Source organism: Vigna unguiculata, chromosome 3 (genome assembly GCF_037176805.1).
Source record: "Vigna unguiculata cultivar grain cowpea cultivar isolate G323 ecotype 2 chromosome 3, ASM3717680v1, whole genome shotgun sequence".
NCBI classification, from domain to species: Eukaryota; Viridiplantae; Streptophyta; class Magnoliopsida; order Fabales; family Fabaceae; genus Vigna; species Vigna unguiculata.
In genome coordinates this window covers 59201331-59213094 of record NC_140794.1, presented here as the reverse complement: position 1 = coordinate 59213094, position 11764 = coordinate 59201331, and the positions used below count along the sequence as shown (strand labels likewise).

At 34.9% G+C, this 11764-nt stretch overlaps 1 protein-coding gene across 1 annotated transcript; it reads right to left on the bottom strand.

Annotated features, from left to right (window-relative positions):
- Window positions 1–4232: 4232 nt before the first annotated feature.
- HDA05 (histone deacetylase 5) lies at window positions 4233–9442 on the bottom strand. The gene is made up of 14 exons (XM_028064056.2): window positions 9174–9442; window positions 8889–9090; window positions 8435–8581; window positions 8250–8362; window positions 7775–7986; window positions 7496–7560; window positions 7021–7191; window positions 6743–6826; window positions 6168–6291; window positions 5801–5922; window positions 5157–5350; window positions 4868–4997; window positions 4693–4757; window positions 4233–4608 (listed from the first exon to the last, which is right to left on the bottom strand). The coding sequence occupies exons 1-14, from the start codon at window positions 9350–9352 to the stop codon at window positions 4446–4448; spliced, it is 1971 nt and encodes a 656-aa protein (XP_027919857.1). The 5' UTR covers window positions 9353–9442; the 3' UTR covers window positions 4233–4445.
- Window positions 9443–11764: the final 2322 nt, after the last annotated feature.

Sequence of the window (11764 nt, the reverse complement as noted above, 5' to 3'; positions counted from 1 at the left end):
TTCACCAGGCTCAACGAATATTGAATCCACCTAACAATCTCTTGTAAACACTTCTATCAGGTTGATCTAATTATGCACTTTAGAGATAATGCAATCTAAGTGTCTATGGTCAATTATTTTAAGCATTGTCACATCAAATATTTTGTAAAGTGGTAAAATTAATAAAGTTAAATTATTATTTGTCAATTAATATTAATTTGGTTCTCATTTTTTTTAAAATATTCAATTTAATTTTTACTGTTAGTTTGATTAGATGGTGTTAAAGTTATGTATCAATTTTTGTTTTTTTTTAATTCTTAATAAAAATATTTTATTAAGAATATTATCATAAGATTTATAAAAAAATTAAATTGAAAGTCAATTTAAGAAGAGATAATATTGCTTCATGTCTACAAAAATTGGGATTAAATTGAAACTAAAAACAAATATAGAAATCAAATTGAGTCATTTTAACACTTGAGACAACTGTGAAGTAACACGTGTAAAAATTCAAAAAATAAAAAAGAAATTAAAAGAAATTAAAAAGTTCAAAAAAGCATAAATTGACACGTGACGTTAGATTTTAACACCATATATTGCTTGACAAATAGAGAGACCAAAAGAGTAATTTAATCAATTAATAAATTGGCATGAAACCAAGTTTACATGCACTTAAGTAGATATCCCTGGGAATGGTTATTGTACCTTCCACGGAGAGCAACACAATTGTCAATACCCAATTTCGTCCGGGTGAATAAATTTATTTTAAAAAAAAAATATAAAACCAAATTTTCTTTAAAGATTTTTCAAACTTTAATTTTAGAAAAAAAAAAGATGAAAAAAAAAAGGAAGAAGGAAGAACCCAATTTGTTATTAATTATCACACTCATCTTCATGAGTCCAACAACTCAAATATTTTATACCCTTTGTTCTTTGTTCCTGATAGAGGAATTAGTGATATGATTCTAATCATTAGAAGCAATATCTCTTCAAATGATAATAATCAATATTACTAATTGAGATTGATTTTGTGCTCTGATTTGTTAATGATTAGAATCAATATTACCAGTCTTAATTTGATTTTGTACTCTGATTGACTGCAATTTGATCTCATAATGTGCTGCTATCATAATCAATTACTTCCTTATATTGTTCATTACAATTAAAGCAGATAACATTGATATTGCAATGTGTGAATATAGATACGCACTTTGTCATGAGGAACAAAAATATTCTTTACACTTTCTCTTTTTTTTGTCAATACCACTCACATAGTCACACCTCCTTTCTATCTCTTTTGGGGGAGAAGAGCAAAATTCTTACTAGAGGAAGTAGAAAAAATAAGGAGAGAAGATAGTTATAATGTAGGGAACAAAAGAGATTGATAAGAAAAAGGAGGAACGGAAAAGTTTAAAAGGTATGTTAGTGGCAAATTTTTTCATTTATTCATTCCCAAATTCTCACTATATTTTGTTTTAATATTATACATTTTTTTCACTTACTTTTGAGCTTCTTTTTTTATCTTATTCTAAAAATCATAACAAAAAATAGTTTTCCTCGTTTCTTTGGTGTTTGTTTAACACCAATTTTCAAAATTCTTTTTCTTCAGAAAATATATAAAAAACTAAAATAAAAAATGTTTCTTTGTTTAATTTCTAGTGTCTATTTGACCGCTCACGTCACATGACACCTATTTCCAAATTTCAAAAAATAAACATTAAAAAAAGTTTTCAAAATTAGAAACAAAAATCAAATAAAAAAGTTTCTCAAATAGTTTTTCATAAAAAACTATGTAACCATGATTCTCTGTTCACATGGAGATACGTAGGAGTGATGATTAATCCTCGTCGGGTCCAAAAAAACCAAAAAATTATTTGTTTTTGTGTACATTCATTTATTGCTATTTTTGAGGAAAATTAAATATTTTGAAAACCACATCTTTTTGCATGTTTAATGAAAGGTAATGTCTTAGGATGGGTGTTGTGGAGTGTTAATAGCTTCCTCACGCATAACCGACTTCCGAACCCAAAATCTGGTTTTTCGCAGACCTAATTTTATCTTTTTTTGTTTTTCCTTAGTTTTTCAAAATAAACTATTGTAGCGACTTCAAACTTTGTTTTTACAAATTTTATTTTTAATTCATCGTCCTGTCAAGATCTCGGTTATCACTACAAAATCCTGGAAGTACTCGTGGGCCAAGCTCTAACTAAGTAAACGGTTGTTGGACGAGGAAGCGGGCTAGGGAACACAGTATCCAACGTGCTCGGGTTTGGGCTTCAAGGCCAACCTTCTTGGGCCGGCCTTTTTCCTTATCGTAGGAAGCTCAACTCGTGTCTGGTTCACGTCCGAGTCATTAACTAACTGAAGAGGGAGTGCAAGAGGGGGAGCAAAAGCCTACCTCGACGCCTCGTGCGCATAGTTCATGTCAACCCCTCTATAAATACAAATAAACACTATTGGAAAAGGGGACAAGGCATAAAGGCGAAAAAGAGTTTACTAAAAAGCAAAAGAAACAAGATCAATAGTAGTTCCTCGACGAGAGCTAAAAAGCCAACTTGCCATTTGGCACCCACCGCACACCTACTAAACAGAACTTGTAGAAACTTGAGCTGGTTGGCCGCATGACAACATTGTCCGTTGAACTCTCTGAATTTGGATTGACCTACAAAAGTAGGGACCCAATAAAATCATAGTTCCTAGTTGACTTCCTCATTGAGCTCCTGATCAAAAGGGAATCACTCGCGTGATGGTCCCTTACTGTTGACGGCTCTTCCAACAAAACGGATTGTTGCGTCAAAATCGTTTAGTATAGATACTAAAAAATATTTATAACCTAATACTGAGAGCTTGTCCTTTAGACGATCCATTCAGTGCATGTACAATCTAATAATGAGAGCTCGTCCCAACGAGGTACTAACCCCTCCTAAGACATAAAATACAGTGATAACAGATATCAACCAAAATAACCAATTTCATATTTTCAAAATTGGCAGGGTCACTTCAGCAATCACAAAGGCCACTTAGACATCCACGTCGAGCTCTACCATTTTCCACACAGTTTCAACAGGCTCCTCCACGGCCACTTCAACCATCAGGGCTCCATCCACCACCTCTTTGTCCACATCAAATTTCCCCATATCAAGATTAGGCATAAAGAGGGCAACCTGCCCCTTGGCCTTCTAAAACCCAGCAACGTAGGCCTCCAGCCCTCCCTCCACCAGAGTTGTGGTTTTTGCCTGCAAGCGTTTCACATCAACCTCAAGGTCGCCAATTCTTGCAGTCAACAACTCGGAGGCCACCTTGGCCTTGCCTAGATCCATCTCCAAGTTGCTCTTCTCTGTTGTTAGCTTAGTAAGTTGGTGGCACGCGCATCCAACTTGACGTCCTTGCTTGCCACCTGCTTGGCCAGCACCTCATTGGTAGCCTTCAATCCCACCACCTCAGCCTACAACGCCTAAGAATGTTTGCCAACATGGTCGCCTCCACCGCCAGCTTGTCCAACTGAGTGTCTTTCTCTTTCAGTTTTTGGTTTGCAACAGCTAGCTCGACCTCTTGTCGAACCCTCTCCTCTTTTGCATCCAGCTGGGCCATCCACTTGGGATGCTCCTTCGCGTACTCCTTCGCGACACTATAATCGCAAACACCCGTGCCAACATCACCAAGCTCAAATCAAGCATCTCCACCATGCCTACGTTGTTGATCATCTGACGGTCACAGGGGTTGGGTAGGTGCTTGCACTCTATATCACTCCCCCGCATGTCTAAATGCCACAACGACTCTACACCCGGCGTCATGGGGTGCTCTAGGCGAAAACTCGAACCTTGGCAAGTAAAGCCAGGGAAGGGGCCCACGTTGGGGGAAGGCATAGTAGACGGACCAATAGCTGATGTACTCACCTGAACGGTCGACCCCTTAACGCCTCGTTGACCCCAGGCTCAGACACACAACCTTTCCCCTCATGCTCTTCAGAAGTATCACCAGATGATAAGGCCACCACTTCGACCACCACTTATGGACCCCTTCAAAGGAGGGGCAGAACGAGCCCCGATCACTTCGCGCTCTATCAATGCCAGCATACCAATCTTCTGTTTCTTGGCAGAAGGAGTGGCAGATAATCTATAGAGATGGAATCATTTTCGCCACCACCTTGTTGTGGCAGTCGAGACAAACACACCATCGAGTTCCCTCATGGACGGTGGCAGATAATCTATAACTTTGCTTTAGCTAGGGTCGGAGATTTAATCTATAGAATATGGCTAAAACAAAAAACACTATATAATAACAAATATACATGCAATGCAGGCACCATCATAGTTGCAAATAAAACTGTAGTTCACGAACGAAAATACGATAAAATACAAACTTTTCAAGCACTGTAATGTGGGGGATGAATGATCTCTAAGGGAATACTTTTTCTGTACAAGTTGTACTAGCAGATTTTACACCTAAAGTAAACGACGCGCCTATTATAACGATTTAGCAGCACCTTCTATATAAGCAATGGCTTCCTGCTCCGAAAGTTGTTCTCCCTCTACCAACCCTTTAATTAAGGAGTTGGCATACGCCTTATTAGGGGCATGTAATGGTAGCTTCCCAGATTTGAAACGTTCAATATCAAGAAACGAAGACCTGGATAAAGTAACATAAATGTCATGACAATGACCAACAATTATGTTACCCAAATGCACAAATACAAATTATAATGTTACTCACGTCATGGTAATCACAGGAATATCCTGCTCCTTTCCTAAGTAGACAACATTGCCATACCAAGCATCCTGCACAACATTAAGAAAAAAAGGTAATGAGCAGACGCTGGAATTAAACAAAATAAAAAAAAATGCATTAATTATTATCAGAAAATTGAGTCGGAACAAGGGATACATACCTTGACAACCTCCAGGGAGTTGAACTCCTTGTCAGAGATAGCATTCAAGGTAGTTATATCAAATAAAGGAGAGGCCGCATCAAGGCTTAAAATGTTCTCCTGAAATAAAATATCATTGAACTGCTCTAGCCTGTAACAAATGTGGACGAAAATCTAAAGTCAACGCTTCCATTGGCTACATAAGAAAGCCCCCCAATAAATGATTCAACAATGTCACGCTCTAACAGGAAAACTTTGAAAGGGACATACTATCTGCGCAAATAGAAGCAAATTTGAACTATTTACTTACGAAATTTTGTACAAGCACATGTAGGTCTTGCCTTCAAACTTTTTTTCAGGATTAAGAAATGCAACGCCTCCCAGTCCCCATGAATGCGACGAATCACGACCAAAGAATATATCACAAGGGAAAGTCTTCCGCATGATCTCCTTTGGCAAAGTTCTGTCAACTGAACCAGAACACTGCTTCACCATACCATCCACCTGAAAATCAGTCCTGAATTCTTCAAAAAGTGATATAACAGACAACAAAAGAAATAAAGCTAAAGAAAAAGAAAGTACGAAAGTAAAAAATGAAAAGGTTTCGAATTCCTCATAAACTGAATAATCAATACATATATTGAACAACCTATAGCCAGAAAGCATGACATTTAATATTGTCAGATAACAGAAGTTCACTCTATCGTAAAAATGCAATCGCCTGCAATAAAGTATAATATATTTAAAATCAAAGAAAAATTCCACGACTAATCTACCCTTCCCTTGACAAATGTTTGAGAGCATTATGAAAAAAATGGCAAAAAGCTAACGAAAAAGAATAACTTATAATTTGACAGTAGCGATACTTTTTAACTTTCATAAAATTGGGGATATTGTAACCGAGTTTCAATCCCTATATAAAAAAAGAGCAATATCACTTGAATGTTGTGTTACCTGTCCACCTTCTAGGTAGCAATTAAATCTTGTTTTCCACATATTTGATCCATACGAGGCATACCATATATAAACATTTGACAATGCCGATCGCCAAGTACTAGAAACATGAATCTCCTCATCTGCATAAAGCGCATAACTTGTCAAGTAATGAATACATGAAGGTCATGTACCATCCTTTTGCCAATGAATTGCATCAACTCCAGTGGATCCAAACAAACTTCGGAGGACCAAAATCTAGAAGTCTAATGAAACGCATCAATGGCCAAACTTAAGGAGTTAACATTATATTTTGAAAAAAGAAAAACATCAATACTTTAGAGATGTTTCTCCAATTATAAAAAAAACATCAGGGGATCAAGGTTACCAGCATCAACTTTCAGATTGGAAAGTGGTTTCAAGATATCCTCAATAAGTTCTCCATGATTTTCTGAACTTCGTACACCCTTATCATCCTCATCTTCAGAGTCCGAACTTGAAATTAGAGTATGCTTGCAAAGGAAAAAGAACAGCAAAAATATTTAATGAGTACTTGCCGATAAAAAGGAATGATAACAAGATAGGTAGACAGAAATGAACACAAGAAAGATGTACAAAATGGAAGATTTGAAAATAAAACCAGACCTTGCAATAATTGTAACATTGCCACCATGTTTTCATTTTTATTGAAAAAACACTGAAAAATCTTTATTTTTTTTTTTCAATTTTCAGCGGATTCTTAAATATTTTTTTTTCTAAAATGTACCTAAACATATTTTTATGAAAACAAAACAAAAGGAGCTCAAAATAAAGGGGACCCAACCCATTAGTAGAACATCGAAGTCCCTTTTTCGACCCAAATCATCTGATTATTTTTGTGAACCACTGGGGACAATTAGTTGAGCATTCAGCTCAATTCCCACACGACAACTCCATGAAAAACAGTAATGGAAACTACATTACCGGAGGGGGGCCTATTTGTGAGACTAACTCTGGTGGTAGTTTAGATGCAAGTGTAGGCCAAAATGGACTTAACATCTCGCGAACCTGCAAAATATGCATGCCACTTTAGCACTAAATTATGGAATTTCATGCACATCTCAAGTAGCATAAATGCCATGTGTATAGTAGGAAAGAAATAGATAACCTCACACCCTCTCTCTGCCAAGGAGAGAGAAAAATAAGTTAATTTTATATCCCTAAGAGGGAAAGGACATAACATCAGTATAACAGGTTCTTACCGCTTGAATCACATGCCATGTAGACTGAAATGGATAGGCCTTTAAGGATTCGGTAACAGACTTGCCAGTTAGCAAAACTTCCAAGCAAGCATGCATTGATTTTGCAATGGAATCAAGATTATATCCCCCTTCTAAAATCAGTACAATCCTACCTTCAGCAAAATTCATCAACTGAAATAAAGGAAAAAGGTTCTGTTACTAATACAGGAAACAGCATATTGAACTTGTATATTTTTTCAAAATTTAAAATTAGTGAGAAGTGATATCAAAATATTAAAAACAAAAGGTAGCATAATTAAAAATAGTATGCTGAGACGGAAAAGAAATTAATCAATAGTCATTCTTATAAGCCTACATATTAAATTCAGCTTTGCTAATAACTACCTTTTCTTCAAATATAGCATATCAAGTAACATACTAGCATTAGAATAAACAGTACGAAGGAAGCAATACTAAAATTCAATCTTAAAGTAACCTTCTCCAACAGAACAGAATAACCAGCTGCTGTGACACGACATCCTCCAAGAGGGTCACCAACAGCTGTGACAAAGAAGTGAATAATTATTACTTGTTACAGTTAAAAATAATAAATTAACATATCAACTGAACCAAATCCACTTCCTTCTTGCAAAACAGGTAAAGTAGACTTCAAGTACAAATGCTAGCTAGCAATGCTCCAAAGCCATGGGAAGAACAAGTGATACCTCTCCTCCCACACAGATAACAGAAAAACCCAAACATTACATTAACATACCTGCATCAAATCCAGCAGAAACTATAATTATGTCTGGATTAAATTCTTTGGCAACAGGAAGCAAGATGTGGTCCCACACTGCAAAGTAATCTGCATCACCACATTTCCCATTCTCCCAGGGGACATTTATATTATATCCTGCACCTTCTTCTTCTCCGACCTTAGTATAAAATCCGTCGTGATTAGCAGGATAAAAAGTCCCAAACTCATGCCTGTATGAATAGAAAAGTTTAGTTGATTGAGGATCAACTATGAAATTGATACAAAGTTTATCTGAAGTGCTTAAAGCAAAAGTCCTCCTCAGAGGTCCAAAAAATAGTAAAAGAAAGGGAAATGATCTAGCAGTCAAGCCCATTACATAAGCTAACACAACCATGAGCAACAAATTTTTACCTTCACAGAAGTACTAATAAAAAACTACAAAATCACCGACCAGTAAAACTGACCAGAAAATATGTGAAAATAATTAACACACCTGTGAACGGAAAAGAATAAAACTTGAGAGTCATTCCAGAACATTTTTTGAGTACCATTTCCGTGATGGACATCCCAATCAACAATTAATATTTTCTTCACACCTAAATCAGGCTGTTGCACACAAAAAATTAAAGGTGAAATTCTTAGTAAAATTGGCATTGGCAGTAGTGTAATGTAACTCACTCTTTCCTCTAAGAGATATCTTGCAGCAACCGCCACATTATTGAAGAGACAAAATCCCATAGCTTCATTATGTTCTGCATGATGACCTGGGGGCCTCACAATGGCAACAGCTGAATCCAATTCCCCACTTGCCACCTTTTCAACAACCTACTTGCAAAATATATTAGATTAGTTTTGACTTATCAAGTAACATATTAGCATTATAGAGGCGTCTTTGCAACTATAACCTATGCCCACCCCGTCACTAGACAAAAACAGTAATTTTCACCAAAACAAGGAGACAAAATATAGAGACAGCTGTCAAGCTGTAACAATCTAACTGAAGAAATCTCTGCCAGAGATAAATATAGTCAATAACAGTAAGTGAATTCCTTCTAGGATATATAAGAAAAACTAACATTGAATGAAAAACACTAAATTCTTTGTATAAAGAAGGAATCGTCGAAAGCATCACCTCTATGGCAGAGCCAACAGCAAGGAACGCAGCTTCAGATGAACCTTCATTAAAATATATGGAGTTCAATTTGGAAGCAATCTGAGACCTCCGCGATTTGAATGCCTTGGAGCTAATGTTTTTAATAAGATTTACATGATGGTGGGAATGCACTAACTGAACATGTCTGTCTTCAGCTTTCTTGGCCTCTAGAAGCACGCATCTGCGATACGATAAACAAAATAACTAAAATTAAAGATAACAGACAAAGATTTATCGAAACCCTAAGCAACGAGCATGCGTTACCGTTGAGGAACGCCGGCACTTTCGAGTCTGTTCCAAATTGACCTAATGCGATTAGGATTCTCGACGTGGTTCGTCTCGTTCGGCGCGTAGTGTTTGCCCATCCTCCCATCGTATAGTAAACCCACACGACGTTGACCGCTCGCACTGCTTTCTTTGCCCTTCTTACTCTCGTTCTCCATGGCTATACCCAACTTTTCAGTATGTGACTCTGCTACTGAACTTCATGCGTAAAACCCGAACTATTTACATTATTCCTAATTCTAAGGTTTTATAGCGCGCTTTCATGTACCATATTTTCTTCAAGTAAATTTCAAATTATAGTATTATTTTAATACCTTTTCTATTATTATTTTTATTTTAATAAAAAAATTTAAGAAACCTGTCTTAAATTTAATATCCTGACTTCATAAACAACTTTTATTTATTATTATTTAGTCGTTTCGGATACCGATAGTTTTTTTATTATTATTAACAGACCATTAACCGCTTTAGCCTGAATTGATGATGTTCATATTCCCGGTTAGAAGAATTTGAACAGCCAATCTCCACTTTTTTACACTTTTCTAATTTCTCTTGCAATTTATATTTTATTCTTTCAATTTTTTTAATTCTCAAACGACTTTAACGACCAATCCATGAGACTAGCTTGCCAGGGTCCAACAGAGCACAACATCCTACTCTAAATCTCTCTAAGAAATTGAAAATCATAATTCTCCAAAATTAGTAAGAACTTTCCACGCTAGTCTTGGGCTTTGCAACATCAACCTCCAGCCACATTGAAATATCCTTACATAAGAATTAAAATTAATTGCACATGTTGATGTCTAAAGAATTCACAAAAGATTGGATATTACTTTATATAGCCCTATGTTTTCTTCCGCAACCTCCATGATGAGAAATGTAAAAAATATGGAAAATTATATTTTAACGACAAACTTTTAACTATATATGCGTGACTTTAGCAGATGAAAGAAAGATTTTATATAATTTTAAGAAAACAAAAAAAAAAGTTTAGTGTGTATTGAAAAATAAATTTTATAAAAAAAATTGTTAAAATATTATAGTGGCGTTTATGCAATCTCTTGTTGAGGATAAACAGCTGCGACCATTATGTAACAATAGTGATGGTAGAAAAAAGGTGTACAGTTCCAAATTACTGCACAGGTAAAGAGCAATCTAGATAAAAAGATGAATTTTTGCATTAACTAATATGAAAGAAAATTAATTTTAGATTATATTCTAAAAAATATTTTAAGATCTGTAAATGTTGTTCGAATGTTGTAATTTGAAAAATTATTTCAGATTTTAACAATTAGGAAATTTCTAACTTATTTTAGGTTGTTTAATTCAAGAATACTATACGTTAACTAGTTCGATAGATAATATTTTATCTTTCGGATACTTAGTAGACATGGGAGTAGAAATTACTGGGCTCTAAGAAGTAATTAAAAAAGTAAAATATATTTTCTTCCTGTACCTACTCTTTTCTTTTTCTTTCACCCCAACGTATTCAAAACAATTAAATTATTTTTTATTGAAATTATTATAAAAAATAATAATTAAATATATCTTTAGTCCTAACATAAATTAAAAGAATATATTATTATTGTTAATGTGTTTTCCATTAGTTATTTTTATACTGGACATTCTTAATTAAGAAAATATATATAATGACTGATCACCATTAAAAGAGAAGAAGAGAATGGGCAATTATCTTATATGTTTCGGCTTATATCTCATGGTGTTTCTTCTTCTCAGTGAAACTTCTTCTGTAAATCTAACAAGTGGTATCAGAGTTGATGGTTAAAATCGACTCAGACGAGTGCAGTATGGTCCTAGTATCGAAAGTCTTTTTGACAAGGATTTCAAGTAAGTGTGTCCGGTTAAAAAGAATGGCGGTACAAAAAAAGGCAAAAAATAAGTACTTGTGGTTGGAAATGCTTCTGCTAGAGGGGAGTGTACCAATGTGGTTGAAGGGACTCACCATTGAGGAGAAGATTATTAGGAATCCAAGTGTGAGTCTAAGTCCCACATTGGCTAAAAATAAGAAAGTAGAGCACTTAGGGATGGCAACGGGGCGGGACGGGGACGAGTTTCGCTATCCCATACCCATCCCTGCAGAAAAAATTCATCCTCATACCCAAACCGGGTATCAAACTTTTGTCTTATCTCCATCCCCACCAGGTAACGGGTATAATCTCGTACCCATGCCTGTACCTGTGTTCTAATTACTTCAATATTATTTTTTATAAAAGAAAAAAAATATAACAAAGAAAACATAATATTATCAAATATTCAATATTAGGAGGATGATTGTTTCTTCCATATCAAATACTTTGAAATAAATTATAATTGTTTACATTTTAAATTAGAATACCAAATAAAATTTCATGAGAACTAAAACATTTTTTAAATTTGCAAACTAAACATGAATGAAACTTAGTTGATAAAATTAAAAAATATTTTAAAAAAATATAAAAGGAAAACAAATATTCAAATTAAAATATATTTTAAATGTTTGTTTACTTCAATTTTTTTAAATTCTAATGAATCTCTTTCTTATACACTAATAAAAGTTATAATACATCACT